This window comes from Bemisia tabaci, chromosome 2, assembly GCF_918797505.1.
Source record: "Bemisia tabaci chromosome 2, PGI_BMITA_v3".
Lineage (NCBI taxonomy): Eukaryota > Metazoa > Arthropoda > Insecta > Hemiptera > Aleyrodidae > Bemisia > Bemisia tabaci.
The window spans coordinates 22,573,008-22,594,844 of record NC_092794.1 but is presented as its reverse complement, the minus strand read 5'-3'; the positions used below and the strand labels follow the sequence as shown (position 1 = coordinate 22,594,844).

Genomic DNA, 21,837 nt, shown 5'->3' with positions numbered 1-21,837 from the left:
GACGTCATATCATCGATGAACAAAGCAGAGCAAAGTACGACGACAGAAGCAGAGAGACCTGGGAGCGGACCAACGAACTAGCACTACGTAACCAGATACAAATAGTACCTATTGACGTCATCAAAGGACGGCAAGCCAAATCTTTTCTTACCTCCTGTTATTTCTCCTCAACGACCAATCTGGACCAATCAGATTGCAACGCCGCGAAAAGCTCGGAGCGCGAGTTTTCACAAAAGCGGAAATGGTTACAAATAAAAAGTGCGGGATAGTAACCGGAAATCAATTGGCTACCAGCATCGTATGGGCATTGAAATTAGAGGACTTAAATATCATGGAAAGTGCGGATTCACAATTAGGTAAGAAAACTGTGCACCTTCCTCTCAAATGTTGACTTATAAGTTATAAGTACTTTCAAAATTGATAGGTAATTTCAGGGGAAAGCATAGGTATTGTTCAGATCATCTCATGAATTTTTAGAGAGCTCCAAATCTTTAAAATTTCAGACTTTGCACAATATTCTCGGAGTTAGATGATAGGTAGGAAGCATATTTTTCAGAACACCTCATGCATTTTTAGGGAGCTCCAAATCTTCAAAATTTCAGACTTTGCACAATATTCTCGGAGTTGGATGATAGGTGTTACTGCCCTCACTTTAAATCGGCTTAGCACATAAAAAATGATCAGCGAATGTTTATAACTTCGCGGCCGAAAGCAGAGCATTTCTAAAACGCATCCATATTGGCCTCATGAAATGCGCTGCAAAAATTACTTAACGACGGTGTAAGTCGGCATAATCATATAATATCTCGTTTGCGGTGTCTGAAAATCGCCGTCATTGTGTTATTTTTTTGAAGGAGAACAAATTGACATCATGCCTTGAAGTTTTTGCAGAATTTTCTTCGCACAGAGAAGGAAAATTTATTTATTGATTTATTTACATTAGTATATATAAATGCCACATGGTGTGGCTCAACAATACTTGTCAAAAAAAAAAGAAGAAAAAAAGAAAATCACGGCAGTTTTAAAGAATTGCTGTTGAGTAGTCCGTTTGAAAAGTAAAGTAAAACAGAAGTCTGCGATGTTGCAAACAGAGTTACGTGATTGCCAACTTTCACCGTGGATAAGTAAAATTGGCTTACTTATATTAGGAAAAGAGCCACACAATTAAGTAGACACTGCGTTTGAGGTATAGGAAATGCAAAAATCCAGTGAACTCTGTTATTTTTAACTTTTTTATAAGCAAGCTTGCGTGGAGGATTTAAAAGCGAAATTGACTTTGTCTCTGATTCATACAATAGGAAGCACCCCCCCCCCCCCAAAAAAAAATTAGCAATGTTTATGCAAAAAAATTCTCCATAATATTACTTGTTATCCTTACTTCATAAAGACCAATAAAAAATACAAATCGAAGGTGCAAATACACAATCAACTATCTCGTTTGCGGTGTTTGAAAATCTCCTCTCTTATTTTATTTTTTTAAAGAAGGACAAATCTGCATCATTCCTTGAAGTTTCCGCAGAATTTTCTGAGCACAGAGAAGAAAAATTACAGCAGTTTTTAAGAATTGCCGTTGAGTAGTTTTCTGTTTAAAACATAGAGTAGGTATGACAGGAAGTCTGCAACGTCACAAACGGAGATACATGGTTGCGGACTTACACTGTCGAAATGCAAGTTTTCACAGCATGATTGCACTTTAGGTATGATTGGCCTCATTCTTATCATTGCCCAAAAAGCAAAACTACGTACATCAGTTGCAGTGTTTCAAAATTTTTCCAACTATTTTTATTCATTCAAAGAGAAACACAGGCCAACTTTACACCTTGAAATTCGTGCAGAATATTCTGCTGATAGAGGATAAAAATCAAGAAAATTTCCAAGAAATTAAGTACCTAATTGACTAGCTTTTCATAGATAAAAATATCAAGTGTGACAGAAAATCTAAAACATTGCAAAAGGAGGTATGCGGTTACTTTGGCCATCAATATGAGAGTTTATATTTCCATTTCTTTCACTTCTGCTAGATATTCTTAAAAAAATTTGAAGAATACGTAATATTAGATGCTTATAAGTATCTTGTAAAAGTTAAGTACTTAAGAAATTACATTTTAAAACATCGCAATCAAATGTGTGCTTTTAAAATTAATTATTGCAGCAAGTTATTACTCGGAAATGTGAAGACTTACCTTTAGGCGTAAGATGAAATGCAAATAAACATGCAGGATCATTGACTGTTACACTGACAGTCTCTCAAATGAGATAATTAAACAGCTAGCCAGTTCAAAACACAGTTAGATTTGAACAAATCTAATTTTATGGACTAAAAATATCCTTGTTTTATTTAAATTAGGTTCAAATAATTCAGAAATCAATAAAAAAGAATGTAAGTGTTAAAATTTTTGATTCCGCTCCTCTTAGGAGAATGCGGAGTGGACCTCCAATACAGGGTATGCGGTAGGGAGTGGAGGATGAGATCAGAAAGTGTTTTTTGCCTTATGATCTGTGAAAGGATGGGCTTTGATAGCGATCAAGAGTTGCACAGCGCCATAATTCATATACACACACACTTAAATAATTTTAATTGTTCTGGAAAAAAAACATGACTCGATGGAAAGGGACTGGATGAGAAATACTTTTCACTGACAGGATTTTAACGCTACAAAAATTTACCTACACAGCTAATATTTTTCACCATTTACAAGTCTGCATTTCTCTAACAAAAATATTTTTGTTCTATTTTCAGATGATGTATCAATTATAAATGTGCAACAGATTCTAGATCATGTCATCATCAAAAATAAACCAAAAGGATCAAAGTCAAAAACTTACGCTAAGAGTGTTCGGAAGTATTTACTTTTTGTAAGTGTATTTCAATTTTATTTTCATTCTCTTAAAACTTGAGGGGTTAAAATAATAATAATAATAAATAAAATTGTGAGATCTAAGATCCTATTTAAGGGGCTTGGAGGACAAGGGGCATAGGTGCAGTTTTTGAAAAATTGAAATATTGACGATTTTAAGTAAAACTGGTCTTAATGCATATTCTATGAAAAATTCACGTCCAAATTCCAATTTTTAAGAATCAAAAATTCAATCTGAACTTACTTTCTGCCAAAGGATCCATGTAATTTCGAAACTTCAAACCTGTATCTCTCGAAATAGCTAAAACTGCACTTATGCACCTTGTCCTCCAAGCCCCTCATTTCAGGAAGAAATTAAGATAATAAAATTCATCATTGCTGCTTCCCTTCCAGAGGTATTGATACAGATCTTTTCAAAAAAGACACAGAGGTCACACACATTTATAAAATACTTCTTTCTGAGAGACTCGTTCAAAATATCACTTTTGAGCACACAAGTTTATTTATAAAATACTGAAGAGGAAAAAGAAGACCCATTTGAAAGAAGAAATATTTGTGCATTCAGCGAAAAATTGGAACAATGCAGGGAATAGAAAACAACATGAGTGCAGTCATGGGCTTGTGCTACACACTACAGGATGTAGTACAATATATCTTCATGCCAGGGATTTTTATACAATATCTTCAATTTATAAAAGTGAAGCTAATCCTATAACAGTTGAATTGGAAGGGAACTTTACTTATTTTTTTATTATCTTACTTTCAGTTTAATGAGCTTCAAGAAAAAGTGTTGACAAAGAACCAAACTCACCAAATTTTTAAAATTGGTCCCACCTTGTTGAAGGAACTAAAATGGATATTCCCACACGACAAAGCACTCCTTATATATGATGCTTTATGTGGTGCTGATGGTAAGTGTGATTTTATATTTAAAATTAGTACTAAGTACTTTAGCAAAAGCACGATCTACCTTGAACCATGTCCTAGAGCTTCATAGTGAAATAGAATAGGAATGGCGAGTCTGTTCTGGGAAGTTTCATTGAGGTAAAGGTTCTTGAACTATTGCAACTTTTCTCCAAAAATAATTTAGTGAAAATTTTTCCAGCAATTCTCTTCACTTTCCTACTGACACTTAAAAAACGTAAAACTTTGCCTGATTTCAAAAAGGGAGAAAACCTGAGGGCCTATTAAATTTTTAAACTTGAGCAAAAGCCTGCTACAGTCATTTTAATTTCCCATGAAAGTTTCCACAAGTGTGACCGACTCCTGACCACCAGACTGCCGTGCAACGCAAAAACGCCATTTTACATTTTTTGGGGAAAATGTATCATAGCAGAAAAACGTGTGTACCTTGGAAAAATGTTTTAACAGAATGCTTTTGAAAATACTATCAAAAATTTAACCCGAAAATTTGAGATGCATGGGTAAAATAGTTTTTATTTTATGATGTGTTAAGTTCCGAAAAACAAGGGAAAATCTTGATGGATTTACAGCGTTCTTGCTTAGCACGGCAGCATAGGCCAGTTACGAAGAAATTTTTCTTTCTTCAACTTTTTACAATCTTTCTTTCTACAAGTAGTTTCCAGTTATACTGCATTTTAATTATGCCACCTGCAGTCCAAAGGGTAAAATCTACTTTAGACGAACAAGACTCTTTAGGTGTCATATATTTTTACTCCATTCGCCAGATTGATTCAAAAGTTTGGTTTCTTTTTCTTTTCATAGATGCCTTTAAAGTTGATTTGAAAAATAAAGATAGAGCTGTTAGAGGCACTGAGAAGACTTGTAGACGACTAGCAAACGGAACAATCATGGAAAACAGCATCTTGTTAAATGCCAGTGAGACTCAGTTCGATGTGATAAATGTATCTGAAGAAACTTTATACCGTCAAGAAGATAAGCGAAAAAATATGTCAAATACGACACCAATTACTAACTTAGACAAGCTGTCTGCAGAGAATACTTGTGAACAGCAAGTATGTAAAAAAACCTCACGATACATCAACTGTGAGTTACATACAAATGAAGAGTTACAACTTGTTACAGAAAACTCTTCGGTTGATTCCGATGAAACTCAATTTGAAACAACAGACACATTGCAAGAAAAGCTAGGGCAATATAAAAGCAATACAACAACTACAACTTTACTTGAGAGCTTACAAGAAACATCTAAGAAAATGAATGAAACTGCTTCTCTCTCCTTAGCTCCGGAAAGTCAATTTTACTCTCACTGTTTTCTGAATGAAAAACTTCAATCCCACAGTCAATGTCTGAAGGCTCATCAGCAAAAAGAAAAAAGCAAGAACATAGAAAAACTCTGCTTTAACAATAAGGAGCTTAATACCACTAACTTTTTCAAAGATGACCTGAATAATCTTGAAAGCTCTACCCCATTAAAGGTGGACAAAATAAAAACAGATGAGAGAGTACCATTTTCTTCTTGCGCAAAAAAATACCAAGAAAGAACAGAACAAACTGAGGCTGAGGCATTGAAACGGAATTGTAAATTTGAAAAAATGACGGAAAGTGATTCAAATTATAAGGTTGCAATTTTTTATCCACCCGACTCAAATGAACTGCGTTATTCACAACTGGGTGCAATGATGCAAGAGCATGCAAACCCACATTTTCTGGACAGTCTGAAATGGGACTCAGTCCATAAAATTGATGATAATACATCGGATGAGCAAATGGTCTTTTTCACAAAATTTTACCGTGCTGTGGATCAATTTTCATGTATGATACATTCCGAAATTAATCAAAAAGATTTAGATATTTTCGATGAATTCACCACTAGAATGAGTGCCCTGAAGTTAAATAGTGCAACAAGTCAGACAAGCTCAATTTTTGAAAGCCACAACCGCAGGAACATAAAAGGGTCAGATCTTGATCCTCAGACTAAGTCTCAACGAGAGCAAGGAACGAACAAAGAGGAGATGTTGACCAATTTATTGCGATTGATCTTTGGGTACATGAATGATGTGCTGAATGATTGGTCTAAGTTACATGATGCAACCTTTGATTGGCCAAATTTGCTGGTGGAAAGGGTATTTACTGATATAAAGCGCTACTTTGATGAGAGGCTCAACATGATGGCTCCTGACAAAAACACGAGGACAAGCTTTGATATTTGCTGCGATTTCATCAAGGCAACAATAGACGGTATACTGACGTCCGATGATACATGTCAGGTAAATAAATTTTGACTAAAACTCATCTTGTTTGAAATTTACCTCTAGATAATGCTATTTGTCATTTTGATAGTCTCTAGCGTGAGAGATGAAAAGACCAATCTTCAAACAATGATTTTCGAAATAACTAAATAAAGAAAAATTCAGGGGCTTTTTTCGTGCAACAATACACAAAGGCTTGAAAATTAGGGAGAGAAAAATCAAGGAAGTACATTCAAGGACTTTTCAAGATATAACAAGCCTTGCACTATCATGATGGTAACTTTCAGTTAAAAGTTATGGCGACTTAGCTGACATGCTCATTGTCAGTCACATCTCTGTTGTGTCACAACTTTGTTTTTTTCTCGTTCTCGACAGTTACAAAACTGAATGCATAGTATCAAATGACCCAATCGATAGTGTAATCCACCTTATTTTTTAAGAAGGGAGACATTTAAGTAAATATTGGAATGAAAATTTCAGCATTCTGACTGATCTAAGTATCATTTGTTAGTCTGGCCGCACATAATTTTACTACTTGAAACCAACAGTAAGCGATTAAGAAGGCAAACTTCAACAGAGAAATGAGTGAAGAGGTTAATATCAAACAGTGCTGTTTAGCTCCAAATGTAACCGGCGGTGATTATTTATTTGGGGGGTGGGGGGGAGGAGGAGGAGGAGGAGGTTAATTGCTTCTGATTAAGAAACACCCAATTTTTGAGGAAAAAACCTCCAAGGTACAGAATTTTTGGTATTGACAGCCAATAAATGTTTTTAAAACGTAGGTAAAAGAACTATAAGTTTCCTCTGATGGAAAACTGATAGGAAGAAGATGAAATAAAACTGTTGCATTTATCCATTAAATTTCTGATTGGTCCTCAAAACATGATTCTGCACTGTAGCTGGGCATGATTTATTCATTATAAAAAAGAAAAAAACAGAGTCTGATATGCCATTTACCTGATTTTTATTGATGTCAAACATATTGACTAAAATTTTCATGAACATTTTGATTTTGTTACAGTTCCTGAGATGGGAAGAGCAGTGTTTTTTCCTGGTAGAGCTCAGCAGCAATAAAGTAGTTTGTCAGAACATTGTAGAGTTCCTGCTGGAGAGAGTTTCAAAACTTTTGAGTAGACCCAAAAGGCACAATACAGAGCGAAGGAAAATTGATTTTAATGATTCACACATGACTGAAAAATTACAAATTATTTGTACAATGATGCAAAATTTAATTGAAAAGTATGTAAACATGGCTTCATCTACAGTGGAAGAAAAATGGGATGGAAATTCTGATGAAGATGGTGTCTCTAAACTGTGGAGATCAAATGCTTGTTTCAAGGAAAACAGCTGTGGATTGCACATTTCGCAAGATTTTGAAGATGATGAGCTCTCTCAAAAAACTGAAGAAAGATGGACTGTAGCGATCGAGGAGTTTATACGTCTTTTGGATGATAGCTCTAGCTTTCTTTCATTTCCAGTCAGAGAAATTTTGAGAATTTTAAAAAAAGCTAACGAAAAAGACTCAATGAAATATTCATTCAGTAATAAACTGACCAGCACGCCGATAAAGAAGACTACTCTTTGAAAGTGAACCAAATTCATAATTTTTGAGTTTTTCATTCAGCTAGTGATTCAATTTCTTATTTTTCTTTTAAAAGTGTCGTTGATATTGTTAAATCAATTCAAACGCCAAAGGTCCATATTATCTGAACATTGAACTGGAAAGACTATGATTTGTAACGCATTAGTGAATGATACAAAATTGACTGCTCTAGCCAATTCCACTTAACATGCTAGACATGAACCAATGAAACAGAATAATTAAAATAGGGCAACCAACGGATCTATGGCACACACTAATCAAGTCACGGGAAGAGTTTGAAAATGCTTATAAATGTACCTAAAAGTAAAATTTCATTGGGTTTATTTTAAATTAAAATGTATCACGAACGTAGAATAACAAGACCTCTAACTACTCATTTAGGAGGATTTTGAGATCAAATAGCATAGTCTTAAGTATTAATTATGGCTTGGCCTACTTTTTGTTTGTTCTTGTACTGAGCTGGATTTTTCACTTCATCCTCCTCCTGTAAAAATAACTCTCGCAACTGTAACATCTGCTCACCAAATTCACCTGCAAAAAAAAGAAAAGAAACAGGGTGAAACAATTCGATCAGTTATTGTTCTCTTTTTAAATCAATAATTTAAACGTGTGTATTTTCTAGTTGGGTGAATAATTCTGTATTCCACCTAAATATTGCTGGTAAAATATGTCAGTGTCAAAATCTTACGAACCAGTGTAACACCAACTCATACTCATTCTTCTCTCATTAATTTGTAAACATTTGAGTGAATAAACAACATCATGCTAAAAAATGAACTACTCGCACAACTGTTTTTTAAAGCTTGTTTTCCGTGATAAAAAATGAACCTGTCAAAATAGACCATCAATGCGGCTGTTGAATGTTGCCGAACAAAATAAAGAGGCAGCGCTACTTTTCAATCTACATGAATTGTGTACAGAGTATCAAATAAATGTCTTCAGATACTCTCCTCTCGATTTATGTTGATGAAAACTTAGAGGCATTTCTTAATTTTGACTGGAAAAACTCAGTAGTTGCATCAATTTTGATCATGGAAACCAAGTTTAAAAATCTATCACCGCAATTTGGAGAAATATATTTCATGTTCCCTACTTTCTCAGCCATGGAAAAGAAGAGCTCCCAGGTATGACAACTTCTCCACACAGAGAACAGGACCATGACTTCTGTGTTTAATTTCATTACACAGGCGGTATACATAAACAAATCATGAGAGGACCAAATTTTTATCATGCTCCCTCCTAACTCATTCTTGAATCATTAAAATATTTGAATTGACCACTAATTTTGATTTTAGTTCATATTTATTCATTGATATTTTAGTGGATCACTATATAAGGTAATAATTTAAGCACCACAAGACATGACCCTACAAGGAAAGTTCATTCAAACACGTTGGAACCTAAGAATATTTCCAAAATCAACTCATCAGTGAACTATAGCCAACAAAAGTCAAATCTTATAAATATTCACAAAAACTTCCTCTCTCTTTGGCACACAGGACCTAAAAACTTATGAACGAGCATCACACTGCTCAATTATCTTCTTTGTCTAGTGGTCTCTTGTCTCCGACTGATGGGTCATTAAACCTTGAGGTTTTTATTTAATAGTCTGAGAGTACTGGGTGAGTAGATTACGTCGTGATTTATTGCGTATTCTTCAAGCCCAAATCCTGGACAAGTCTGCTTTTAAAAATTCCAAAGACTGGATGCCCCAGTACGGCGAAAAATGATAGAAGTGATGGACAATGGCAGTCAAATCACTATCTCCTCTCATTTTCCATAGATATTTCTTAAAATAAAATGTATTTCAATGTAGGATTGTTGCTTGTCAACTACAGACAACATGAATGAGATTCAATTCTTTGATTCTGAAAGTATAATTTCGACTTTCTTATAGTTTTCTAATACAAGGAGTAGAAAGACATTTGAAGGAAGGCGTAGGTACCCCTGCTCGCTTCTAATTGGTGCCAGATGACATCTATTCAGCACAAAACTTGGGCGTTTTAAATTTGCGGAAAAGTTGCACTTTATGTACTGCATATTTCTCTGTTTCTGAGTTACTTTCATACGTATTTAAAGCACCCATCGTGTTCTACGCGGCATTTACCATCAGAAAGATGTATTTTTAAGTCAAAATTCGTTCATTGTTTAATGACCCGTTGTCAAGGTATTAAATCAGAGATAAAATTACTGTCCAATTGTCAAAACAGACGTAGGATAAGAAAGTCTTAATAAAAGTTTGACCACCTACAAGAAAAGTAACCTTGGTTGACAGAGACAAAATTTGGAACAGAATAGTTTTTGACGAGTTGAGTCGAAGGATCAACTTTTGAGATTTCAATAGGAAAATCCATCTACTGTTGTACAGAGTGAATTTTAAGCAGGTCAGTTCATTATTCAAACAACTGCAGGGGTACATTTGCAGTATAGTTCATTCAATTTTGAGCCCTAGACTTAGTAAATTCAGACTCAAAAAGAACATTTTCTCAAAATTACGTTTTTCTATTGAACTACAAACTTCAAACTGCCACAACTTCGAATTCGGTTTGACATTTTCGGCGATTTAAGTCCTCAAATGTTTGTGGAGCACTCTTCTTGGCTTTGATTTCAGGAACTCGATTCTGAATTTTCCTGAATTAATGTTCTTTTACTTGTGAACAGTCACACATTGGGTTTTCTGGACTTCAACCTCACACATAGGAATAAAATAAAAACTAAAAAACAAAACATATCAATTCATCTTACTGTGCAAATCCTCTACAGATGGAAGAGTGCCTCCGTAGTCTTCTGGTAAACACTCGGGAGGAAATAACTCTTTCAGGGAGCTTAGTTCACACTCTTGATAAAAATGAAGCTGTAATGACAAGATAAAAATCTATTTACTGATACCACAAGAAACAATGATAGAAAACACACCAGTATTTAAGCTGATGCCTTGAATCAATGTATCGATTCATAAAAAGAACAAAACAAAGCTAATTAACCTCTAAAAAGAGTTTCAGTTTATCATATTATACTGATTCAAACATTCTGCTTCCGATTAAAACAGTCCCAAGCAACATTTCTTATAGATACTTATCAGTACCCTTAGGCCAAAAGGTACCTAACTCCACTTTAGTCGTTCCGAGATATTAGAGACAAACCGCGCGTCAGCCCCATTACTTCCGATGTAAATCTCAATTTCTGAAACTCCGTATCTCGTATCTGGTGTAAGATAGAGCTACCAAATTTTCCAGACACACAGAACCGTTAATGGAGATTTTGAAATTGCCACAAACTCGATTTTTCCATAAATGTAAGTTAGGTACCTTTTGGCTCTGGGGTACTGATATGTAAAACTTATTGCTATGATTAGCTTATAAGAGACTTTTTAATTTCCTCTTCTCTATTCTATTTTTTTTCTTTGATATTGTACCTCAATTTTCTTTTAACCTCTTTACTTAGTTTCTTTCTACTTCATTTGGACCCTGAGATCCTGATTTTGAACAAAAAACATGTTCATACATATAAATTAATCTGGGGTTAAAAACTTAAAAACACAAAAGACTGGGTCCCACAGGCCAATCAACAAATACCGTAAACCAGTGCTACCCACCCTGGACAACTAAACGCTTTCAAATCATCTGGTACCTTATATTATGCATGCAAAGCTTGATTACAGCTGGACAAACATGAAAGTAATAAAAAAATTACTTTGATCTCATAACACGATGGGTCTTAATCACTGCTTAGGAGGAGATGAGAGAAGTCTACTGAAAATTTTGCAGATTTAGTGAAGTTTTTGAAAGACAGGATTATAAGAGATAATAACTCACCATTTCTTGTATCCCTTTACTTAAAAAAGGTTTCAACAACATGAATATCTTCTTTACATAAAAACTTGTATTAATAAAATAAATGCCTTTGAGTCTGACAGGTATTGCTGTCTGTAAGAAGAAATTGAAATGAAGGTGAAGGTTATTAAACAAGGAAGGCTTCAATATGGAGACAAAAAAGTAATGAACATTAACAAAACTAAGTGATTCTAGTTGATGAGCTAGTGTGTCTAACTGTAGCTGTAATAGGGCAGTGGCAAGGAATTTTTACAGGGTTGTAGAGTAGATAATCTCTTGTAATTTTGTGAAAAAAAACTAAAGAATTCATTAAAATGTTTAAAAAAGCACTTCTAGGGGGAGAAAAAGCTGTTCAAAATCCGACCAATCAGAAGCCAACAGTCGAGTTGATGTAGCAAGGTAAAACCTGTAGTCAATTTCAGCCGATCATAGAACGCCGTTTCCCCCGCCTAGCTCCGTCATTAGAGCCCACCGAAAATATTGCTTCAAACTGGTCCCATTTTTGGTATATTCAAAACAAGGTTTCTTTGCCGTTTAGGGTTTGCAAAAATCCTTAAAAATTCCTAAAAGCTCAGTTCACTCCACACTGTCAAAAAATGAATTGAAAAAAGGAAAATGGGTGTCACTTATTCATTATGATGTATATTTTTTTTTTTGTGTTCGCACTTCTTGGAAGCTAGCAGCTAAAATTTTCAATCTTCAATTTAAGCACACATAGGCTGCACCTTAATGCAAGATTGATAAAAAAAAATCAATCCAAAATAATAGCTGAGAACGCAGGGTATGATTCAATATGGTAGAAAAACATACAGGTAAAAAATAAAATTCAACCCTCATTTAAATCTTAGGGCGATGAAGAACTTTTATAAGTTCCATTGCTTAGGAACTACATGACTAATAACAACAGGTTGGAAAAATAGGGACTATACTTTTAGTGCAAAAAAAAGAAGATCAAAATTAGATCGCAGAACATATAACTCTGAGAAACAAAGAAATACAGATAAACATTCAGGTAAACTCAGCCTGTTTTTGTCTAGAGACAAGACAGTTTATTTCTTAGAAAGTTTAACACATCAAGAAATGAAGTTTGTGTACTATCAACAGCGTATCCTGTCCTTTTCATTAATCAAAATAAGTACACTTTCTGCACTGTTTTCATAACTCCTTTTTTAAATGATCTTCCTCTTAGGTTACTTGGAAGTGAAAAACTAAGTAACATCTTTCACTGAGAAAAAGCATGCTTCATGCATCCTTAAGCATGTTTAGCTTACCTCCAAAAACTGAATGACTACTTTCCACATAGGAAGAGTTGATTTTAGCATGTGTCCAATTGAGCAGTTTTTGTAGTCTAGAAGCGCCACTGTGCCAGGCGCCAGTCCATAGAGGTACAAACTCCCATCCAACATCATGTTCAAGAGTTTAATTCCCTCACAGAAATCAAATTCTCGAGTGTCTGTTGTAGATAACTTTTGGAAAATAATTTGATATCCTTGAGGGGTTCGATTGGGTAGTATAGCATAATCCCTGTAAATCAATGAAATTATTAAAAAATGTACAAATACTGAATTAAAAGGGCTTCATAACCTTCAGTTACATACATCTGAATAGGAAAGTTAACTGAGGAGGTATTTCACCGATTAAAGTGGAAAAATTATTATCAGAGGCTTGATAAACGACCCCTGAAGATGAAATGTCCACCTTTGAACAGAATGAATCCTTAGTCTTTAATCCATCTGGAATGACCAAATTTACGAACCCTTCATCTCTTTTTCACTTAAAATTTTTAAAGAGAAGGAGAAAGTATATGTAGTTGGAAAAGTAAATACTCAAACTTGAAAATTCTATAGAAAGAGATACTATTTTGGGAACCCTTGGTTCATCCTTCAAGACAATATCCCAAAATGCATTGGCTTAGTAAAGAATTTTTGTGAATTTGGGTTTTCTAATTTACTACTCTTCTTCTCTCTTCTCCGTTCAATTACTTACAGTTTATGATCTATTTTTTTCAAATAGTTTCCATTTCCTTTTTTTTATTATCAAGATCAATACCTTCATGACTGTGTGCTGAGGGACTACAGAAGCTGAGCGAAAAGTACTGTACACCCGCAGACAATTCAAAATCTACAAGAGATAAATCTGATACTGGGTTAAAATATACTTATGACAAAACGCACAGTACTGATTTCAACAAATTTTATAATAATATAAATACAAATATATGATAATAGGTTGAAAATTATTTTCAATCATTATAAATGAAATTAATGAAAAATTCAAAAGTGTTTTCAAAGTATTAGCTCGACCAGCAAAATCACAACTCAAAGGAGACAAGGTATACTTACAATAGTTTCATTGCTGTCTGAGATCCCTTGGAAGTAATATCCCTACAATAAAAAAACTCAGGATGATTTCTGAAGATATCATAATACTTCAAAATACATTCTTTGGTTTTGTCCATATCATAGTAGCAACTGAAGTGAAAATGTATCAATTTGATATCTGAAAATGGTAAAAAAAAAAAAAAAAAAAAAAAAAAAAAAAAAATTATTTGAAGGTTTTATAATAGAGGGGAAAAATATCTCCATGAAATTTGTCAAGCCTTCATGAAAGGTATAAATAGTACTAAGTAGATATAGGATGAAAATTTCCTACAGTCAAATGAATTTTTATCTTTTGAGAATTAAGAGGGGAATGTACATTAAGTTAGACTAGGCTAATAACATGAATTGAAGTAATCCTTTAAACTTGGACAAAACCTTAATTAACCCTGAGATGACAAACCGGGTCTACGAGGCCCGGCGGCTTCTTATTTTTCGCGCCATGGCAGCTGTAATTGTCCAAGAAGTCTGTCCTTCACGAATAGCTCTACAAAAACCCTTAAAAATATGATTCTTAAAAAAAAAAATTGAAATTTTTTTTGGGCACAGCAATTTTTTTTTCATGTCCACCCCTAGTCATGAAGGTAATGTACTGCCTAAGAACTGTCAAAGCACCATGCGTTATTTTCTTACAACTAGAAGGTAACGCCTTTACATATTCTCCGTATTACTAGAAGCACTTAAAATTATATGAATAATAAGTAAATAATAAGTCTGATTTTCTTGACCTCCAGTAATTTATTTTATGTTTTACTTTTCCTAAAATTTTTCCAACTTTTGTATATTTTCCGTTGTTTGTCCGCGTTTTGTACATTGTCCTACTACTGCAATCATTATTCTTTACCTAGGTACGTTTACTTTTTGATGATCTAAGAGTTTTTACGTGTTAATTTCAGGTGCTTCTTGTGATACAGTAAATACGTACAGAGGTTACCTTTTAGTTGTAAGAAAATAACGCATGGTGCTTTGACAGTTCTCAGATAGTATATTACCTCCATGACCATTTCTCAGGTACAACAATCACAGCAAAACCTCGGGAAAACCATTAGAAACTTCACAAGAAATTTTGTCCCCCGTTTATCTTATAATTCACTGTAATACCCAAAATTTGCTCTAACTTGTCGAAAAATTTGAAATAATGTGGAAGTATTAAAAAAATTTGAAATAATGTAGAAGTATTCCATAAATAACAACAATAAATTTTAGACTTTTCTTTTCACGAAATTAAAAAAATAAACCTTCTGAGTGCAAAACTTTGAAAGAAACAAATAGGAAAGTACTAATTTTTAATGCTACCAGAAGGAGGGGGAGGGGGTAGGGGTGGTGTAGGTTGTCCCCTTCCTCTCAAATTCAAGTATACTTTTAGAGGTAATAATGTTTCTCCAATGTAACTTCCTTAAAATCTCAAAAAAGACATAAAAATGTGTTGATAGTGAGAGGCTTCTAGATCTGAGGGGACTGGGGAGAGGAGAGGGAGAGTTAGAGGGGAAGGGGGGCCGTTAATGGGTAGAAAGAGAGTTTGAGACCTCGGTTATGGAAGACGAAGTATGAAAATCATAAAATTCTTCAAAAAACAGAAAAAAGCATCGCAGCTATCAAATAACCATAAATTCTCAATACAGGCCTTGCAGGCCAGGGTTAGGCATTCTTGTAGGTAAAAACGGTTAGTCATCTAAGGGTTAAAGATGAAATAAGATACAGGGGCTGTAAATTCACATGTAGTTTGCGCAACGTGGGATTTTGTTTTCCACTTCAAAAAATTTCAACTGGCTTAATTTTTCAATTTATATGGTTGTAGAAATCTTTAATCAGGAAGTACTTACCAGATATTGGTGGTAAATTTGGGACAGCGTCCACCCATTCTTTCAATACCTCCAAATTTTTCTGTGGAAATTCTGGTACCTTCTCCAATTCTGCTTCAACTGCAGGCAGTTCAATTGTTGAGCTCATGTCCGACCACTTGAGGATGCGATTTCAATATTTTCTATTTGTTCAATGTCCAATGTTCTATGTTTAAAAAAAAAAAAAAAAAAACACATACATACACACACTTGATTATAAATAGTTTCAGTGCAAAACACAGGCTAAGACAGAACAGCTAAAAACTTTGGGAAAGAAAAAAGTACATAAAAGTAATGAGAGAGTAGATCTGTGTGACTTACACGAACAAAAACCAAAAAAATTATTGAAAGAAACAAAAATTAATTGAAAGATTCACTATATTAATAATAATGATAGCTATTGAGACAGAGCAAAAAGTCTAAATAAAATAAAATAATTAAGGTAAAACATGAGCAAAATAAATTGAATTAGCCAGAGGTTTGAAAAAGGTGAAATATACTCCTGTCAAACTCTAGCTCACTTTTGACACCACAACTGATAAAGAGCAGGAAGTAACTGAAGAAACAAATTTGTTAAAGAATAGATACTGATTTGAATGTGACACCAGGAACCTTTGAGATAAAATTTAATTATATAGGGAAATGAAGAGGTTAAAAGAAAGTGGAATTTCAACTATTATCTATCTAGTTAAAAATTAGGGGGGAAAATGTGTCTGCAATATCTGACAACAGAGGAGAAACAGAATTTGAAGATGATAACTGGCTTTTTTAATCTCATTATAAAAAAATTAGACATTTGCTTGTAACACACTATTAACCGTTTTAATGCAAGTGCAGGGTGTCCCACACCACTCACACCAGGATTTTTCCTCGGTTGGTTTAGGTCAGGGTCAGTGAAAATGATTAAGGAATTGACCCCAGGACAACCGAAATTCATCACCTCAAAGCCCCCCCCTCCAGGATAAAAGGGGGTTTTTACTTTAAAACCGGGGTTTTCTTCAAAATTCTGAAATTACCCTATTGAAATCGGAAATAAGGGGAAATGTAAACCTAAGAAGACACCAAGAAATTCAAAATCGGCCCATCAGAAATACTGTCCCCTAAAAGTGAGAGACAGAACTCCCCTCCGAAAAACACTAGTTTACTAATATGACAAAGAAGCTTCGAACAAAGATATTCTTTAAGGTAATCAACCCAAAGGAATCAAAAATTTCATGGTCCTGTAGCCCCCTGAAGCTTCGCTGAACAGGGGGACCCTAAACTCATAAATTTAACCAGTTTGGGGTCCCCCGTGCCCCATCGGGAAACTCTAAGTACTGGACCATCAAATTTGGATTTCTTGAGCCTAATTACCAATGTATATTGCCCCATTAGAGGATGATAAAGGCAATTTGCACTCTTGAGCAGTTCAAAGTTTTCCCCATTTACATTCACACACACATAGGTACAAAACTATTCATTACCTCAGATGGTGAAATGATTACCAAACAGCTGTAACTGGGTTCAATAGTGTTGCCTCAGGAGTGATTATTATTAGCACGGCTGGCGAATTAACCATGCATGCCCTCTTTCAATCAACTTATCAAACAAAAATGTAAAGAAAAGTATACAAATGCTAAAAAAAAAAATTACCTTGTTGTAAAAATAAGACCACGTAATTCTGCTGCTATTCACTTTGTACCTAACTTGACAAAAAGTACAGTAATATTGCTTTAAGTAAAATTAAAAATTAATCATGCCTCATAAAAAATAAAACGGAATTTTTCAACTGTGAGAGCAAAGTTTCCACTTTTTGTTTCAATTATGTGAGTTTCTTTATTAATAGATCAGGAGCTTGTTCAGTCATACTTGAACAAAATTATACGTTATTTACTCCTATGGCACCAATCATTGCAGGGAAAGGTTCAAAGACATGGAACCAGAGATAATTAAAAATTATTCCAGGAAGTAAGTGTTGAGGAGGAAAAAATAGACTAATGATACATAACTTAGGGCTGCAGAGGGGGGGGGGGGGAGGGTAAGGGTTATCACATTTAAAAAGTTTCAACACATTATGTCTCTCCGTTGATCATCATGTTATTGGGATTAATGACCTGTAAAACAGAGGGAGTGTATCTTTACTGAGTTGTTGAGTTCAGTAGACATGGAGTTTGTAATAATTGGCCTCCTGTGGAATAGTGATCCCCGTGCTAGCCCTAAGATTGGGACGGCCTGTGACCATCTCAGACATTAGTCACCGGAGGCTGATGAGGGGGAGAGGGGAAGAATGCCATGCCATTGATTATAGGGGGGAGGGAGGTTACAAGTTCTAACTGTGAATACTTAAATTTAGAAAAACACCCTAGTAAAATTCAACTGGAAGGATTGAAACACATGGGTCTCTGCATTTTTTCCCCGGGTGTGACCATTGATGGGAGAAAGGACACTGTGAGAGGTAAAATTTTTAGGAGAGAAATTTTAATTGCATCAAAAATTAAATTGAAAAATTTGATTTTCAGATTTTGACGGATAATGCTTTCTAATGTCCTAAAAAATAGATTAATTAAAATAGTAATGGTGAGCATAAAGTTGGATTGTAATCAGGTAGTTACTTCTGAGTAAAATGGCACCCATTTCTGCTAATTTCTGATCTTAAAATACATTGTTGTGTGTCCAAAACCCAATCACAGAAGCATGAGGAAGATAGCATTTACGGCTGTCTTGCCTAGCACTGGCCTAACATGAAAATGAAAAATTCCCTTTTTTTATAGTTGAGATCAAATTCGTCAGTTTTTAATCATCCAAACGATTTCTGAGAGTCTTCCAGATGATTTATGGCAATTCGGCAAAGAATGGAGGCTTCTCTCAATGATATTCTGCTCAGATGAGCCCATTTTCTCAAAACTTTATTTTAGCACGGCAGTATGGGCCTGTTGCAAACTTTTGCTAGAGCAAAAATAAGAGTTGTTCCTCATAGATAATATCCCAAAAATGACGATGAGCGCATCAGCAGACTCTGAAATGCACTCCTAACTTTACGATCTGCGTATGAAATTTGCGTTTTTTAAGCTTCCTGCTTCAGAAAGGATACTAGGGCACAGGTGAACATTTTGTTAGAGGAGTTGTTCCATTCAATCCCTGCTCAACATGGCCGACGCTTCCGCACGCAAGTTGAGGAGAGCATGAGGTCAATCAAGGCGGATATCTATCAACGCGAGAAAAATGTGAATATAAACACGCCGGTTGTATAGGTGGTTAGAATCATCGCCCCTTCACATCTGTTTTGGCAAATTGGCGTTGACTATGTTGAATATTGCGTAGTATCCTTGTGAGCAGGGGTTGGATGGAATGAAGCCTCTGACGAAATGTTCACCTGTGCCGTGGTATCGTTTTTGAGGCAGGAAGCTTGAAAAGACGCAAATTTCTTATGCAAATTGTGAAGCAAGGAGTGCATTTCAGACTTTGCCGATGCGCTCATCGTGATTTTGAGATATTTCTATGAGTAGCGACTCTCATGTTTGCTCAAGCAAAGGTTTGCAACAGGCCCATTGGCCTTAACTGTGTCCAACCTCTTAACTGTTCCACATAATTTGTCAAAGAACCATTTGTTTGTGAGTGGGGCATTTCAGCAACCCATCAATTGTTATGTAACTTGTTTCAAAATATTCATCTACAACCAATATTAAAAAAAAGAAGAAAAAAAGTTGAAAATAAATTGAGGAAAGAAACTCACATCATTGATTCCATTACTGGGACACAAACATTCTGTAGAGCTAAGTTGATGTTCATAATGTCTTTGCCTCCAAATACCTCTCAGGTAAGGCATGAGAAGACACATTTGTTTCTCTACCTTGCAAGTATTGATTTCATTGATACAAAGAGAACTATGTTGCGAGAACCTCTCTTCTTGGAAAAAAATATTAATTAGAAGCATGTTCCTGTGATCATCGGCATGATTCTTTAGAACAATTCTCTTTTCCATACAGACTAGAACTGTAACAAAAGAAATAGAAATTAATCGGAGTAGTACACTAGAGCAACTTTTTTCATGAGGGACCTAAACACTAAATTAAAGTAAATCAAGCCTCTTCAGAGGAAGGATTCATTTAACTTTTACAAATTCTGATGGGGAAATTGAAAAAGAAGGGAACACAAATGTATCTCCATTGTCCTTTTGTAAAATGCTGGCTAATATTGCATTTTTTTCAATTTGAACTATTTATTTCTTGCAGTGTTTCATCATTGGCTGCTTGGCTGCTCTTCTTGACTTCTACAGAGCAACAGTTTTGAAAATTGGCCGGAGGGAACAAGATTCATTCTAAAATCACTAAAACCTGGAGTATCATCTTTCTCGCTAGAAAACCTTGAAAGTTTAATAATTATACCCGTAAAAAACTGTACAATTTTTTTTATTAAATACAGTAAATGATACTGAGGACCTCATTTCGTCAGATACTATCAGTATTCGTCACAGCAAAAAGACTGCAAATTTTTTGCAACACTGCAATTTATTTAGTCTCCTTTGATAAGATGCTGCCAAGTTCATACTCTCATTTTAGAGGGAGAGAGGATTTGACCATGGAAACATATTTCTGTCAAGCCTGTATCCTACGGTCAAAGTGGAGCTTTCACAGTGGTGTTGGGTGGAGTCATGTGATCCTTAAAGAATGTCGGGCGGACAATATTTGAGGGTCACGAGATGCTGCTTTGAGAGCTCCACTTTGATCGTATGATACCGGCTTTATTCATGAGGCATGGTTAGTATGTCCCAATTTTGAGCCATTGCAATCATTTTTTCAGGTCATTGAGGTTTGATGGTTTTGTTCAGTCATGCTATGTTACTTGAACATTCAATCTTCTTGAATATTCTGGATATTGAATATTTCAATGCATGTTCTGTTACATTTATACATAAAATAATGTCTCTGTCAACCTACCTATCTAGTTATTGAATTAATATGTAAACTGACTCAGCCACATAAGCATTGCTCTTGGCTGCGTTCAATTGAATATCAAAATATCTTGCAGATTCTGTTTTGGAAAAATAAACATGATCTAACTATACCAATCTATTATACTTATTTATAATATCCAATAATTTTGGAGTTTAACCATTAAAATTTTGGCTGCCACAGCTGAAAGAGTGTTAACCCACAAAACAATATTCAGAGAAACAATGATTCCATATTGATGGTGAAACTGCAGAAATGTGTATCTTGGTTGCGACATAGCTGACTTCTTGTCATGCATCAATTTCTACATCAAAAACTACTGAGTATACATGATACCTTGAAAATTTCTGTGATTTTTTTCTCTAAATGAATAAAATTCTGTGAAAATATCAAGCGATGATGTTGATTCGGTCTTCTTATGAGAAATATTTAAAATAGGAGCGCAGATTTTGAAACAATGCAACCAAGATATTATTTGTAGGTACCTTTCAGATAAATAGTTTTCATAGTGGTGTAGTTGCTTCATGAATCCAGAATTTGGCCTTGCACAAGGCCTCGCGGATTTGACAGTATTCAAAGCTTCTGCCAAGGAGAGACTGTTATACTTCATTAAATACGCAATGACAACAGAGGAGGATCTAGATATCCCAGCATTGCAATGCACTAAAATTTTCCCATTTTCCTCACGCACCCTGTCAATGATGAGAGAGCAATTGTCAAATTGATCGAGTATATTGAATTCTGGAAGGTCCAAAACCTCCATGAATTCGTACTGGATTTGATGAAAGTGCGGTACATTCACACCTAAACTTAGGATGTGAGTTATACGATGTTGAAGGAGTAAAGATCTATCACAGGCAACATCCTGAGACCCGAAGAAAAGCCATGGGAGAATTTCGGCCACTTGAAGATCTGGTTTCAAATCGATGATAAATCCATGAGATGTATCACTGGTAGGAATTTTTGCAAAGCCAGTCTCACTTCTACTTTCAATAAACACTGAACCATCAGTCTGGATGAATTTAGTTTCGGTTGATTTTAAATTCTTCTTGGAATCAGTTAATTTGTCTAAAAGGCTCATTTCAAATTAGTCACAACCACAGCACTGAGACGAAACACAGGATCACTGATTAGATCAGATTACAGATACATATCAAGGATCAGGAATCAGGAATTCAGGATCAGGAATCAGGATCCGATCGGCGATCAGGAATAAGTAA

At 34.9% G+C, this 21,837-nt stretch overlaps 3 protein-coding genes across 11 annotated transcripts; 1 reads left to right on the top strand and 2 right to left on the bottom strand.

Moving 5' to 3' along the window:
• Positions 1–86: 86 nt before the first annotated feature.
• On the top strand, positions 87–8,411 carry LOC140224025 (uncharacterized). 2 transcript variants are annotated; one of them, XM_072296956.1, is made up of 5 exons: positions 87–356; positions 2,741–2,856; positions 3,625–3,769; positions 4,905–6,049; positions 7,053–8,411. In XM_072296956.1, the coding sequence occupies exons 1-5, from the start codon at positions 242–244 to the stop codon at positions 7,614–7,616; spliced, it is 2,085 nt and encodes a 694-aa protein (XP_072153057.1). In that variant the 5' UTR covers positions 87–241; the 3' UTR covers positions 7,617–8,411. The 2 variants fall into 2 exon arrangements, with proteins under 2 accessions (XP_072153057.1, XP_072153056.1); XM_072296955.1 differs by having other exon boundaries at positions 4,584–6,049.
• Positions 6,979–17,475, bottom strand: LOC109043561 (clavesin-1). Of its 7 annotated transcripts, none has more exons than XM_019060796.2 (7): positions 15,669–17,110; positions 13,810–13,966; positions 12,739–12,991; positions 11,450–11,560; positions 10,380–10,488; positions 8,071–8,165; positions 6,979–7,221 (listed from the first exon to the last, which is right to left on the bottom strand). In XM_019060796.2, the coding sequence occupies exons 1-7, from the start codon at positions 15,793–15,795 to the stop codon at positions 7,204–7,206; spliced, it is 870 nt and encodes a 289-aa protein (XP_018916341.1). In that variant the 5' UTR covers positions 15,796–17,110; the 3' UTR covers positions 6,979–7,203. The 7 variants fall into 7 exon arrangements, with proteins under 7 accessions (XP_018916341.1, XP_018916335.1, XP_018916339.1 ...); XM_019060790.2 differs by lacking the exon at positions 6,979–7,221 and adding an exon at positions 17,319–17,475 and having other exon boundaries at positions 7,933–8,165; positions 15,669–15,852; XM_019060794.2 differs by lacking the exon at positions 6,979–7,221 and having other exon boundaries at positions 7,933–8,165; positions 15,669–15,852; positions 16,008–17,102.
• Positions 17,314–21,822, bottom strand: LOC140224026 (uncharacterized). 2 transcript variants are annotated; one of them, XM_072296959.1, is made up of 3 exons: positions 21,422–21,821; positions 19,399–19,658; positions 17,314–17,367 (listed from the first exon to the last, which is right to left on the bottom strand). In XM_072296959.1, exons 1-3 carry the CDS (start codon positions 21,696–21,698, stop codon positions 17,353–17,355), a joined length of 552 nt encoding a protein of 183 aa, XP_072153060.1. In that variant the 5' UTR covers positions 21,699–21,821; the 3' UTR covers positions 17,314–17,352. The 2 variants fall into 2 exon arrangements, with proteins under 2 accessions (XP_072153060.1, XP_072153061.1); XM_072296960.1 differs by having other exon boundaries at positions 17,319–17,371; positions 21,422–21,822.
• Between the last annotated feature and the right edge of the window lie 15 nt (positions 21,823–21,837).

Coding starts and splice junctions, on each gene's coding strand:
- LOC140224025 (XM_072296955.1), top strand. CDS start 242: ATGGTTACAAATAAAAAGTGCGGGATAGTAACCGGAAATCAATTGGCT. Junction 357..2,740: donor AAGTGCGGATTCACAATTAG/GTAAGAAAACTG, acceptor TTCTATTTTCAG/ATGATGTATCAATTATAAAT. Junction 6,050..7,052: donor CGTCCGATGATACATGTCAG/GTAAATAAATTT, acceptor ATTTTGTTACAG/TTCCTGAGATGGGAAGAGCA.
- LOC109043561 (XM_019060790.2), bottom strand. CDS start 15,795: ATGAGCTCAACAATTGAACTGCCTGCAGTTGAAGCAGAATTGGAGAAG. Junction 10,489..11,449: donor GTAAAGGGATACAAGAAATG/GTGAGTTATTAT, acceptor TTGTCATTACAG/CTTCATTTTTATCAAGAGTG. Junction 8,166..10,379: donor ATCTGTAGAGGATTTGCACA/GTAAGATGAATT, acceptor TTTTTTTTGCAG/GTGAATTTGGTGAGCAGATG.
- LOC140224026 (XM_072296960.1), bottom strand. CDS start 21,698: ATGAGCCTTTTAGACAAATTAACTGATTCCAAGAAGAATTTAAAATCA. Junction 19,659..21,421: donor AACTCACATCCTAAGTTTAG/GTGTGAATGTAC, acceptor CTTTTGTTACAG/TTCTAGTCTGTATGGAAAAG.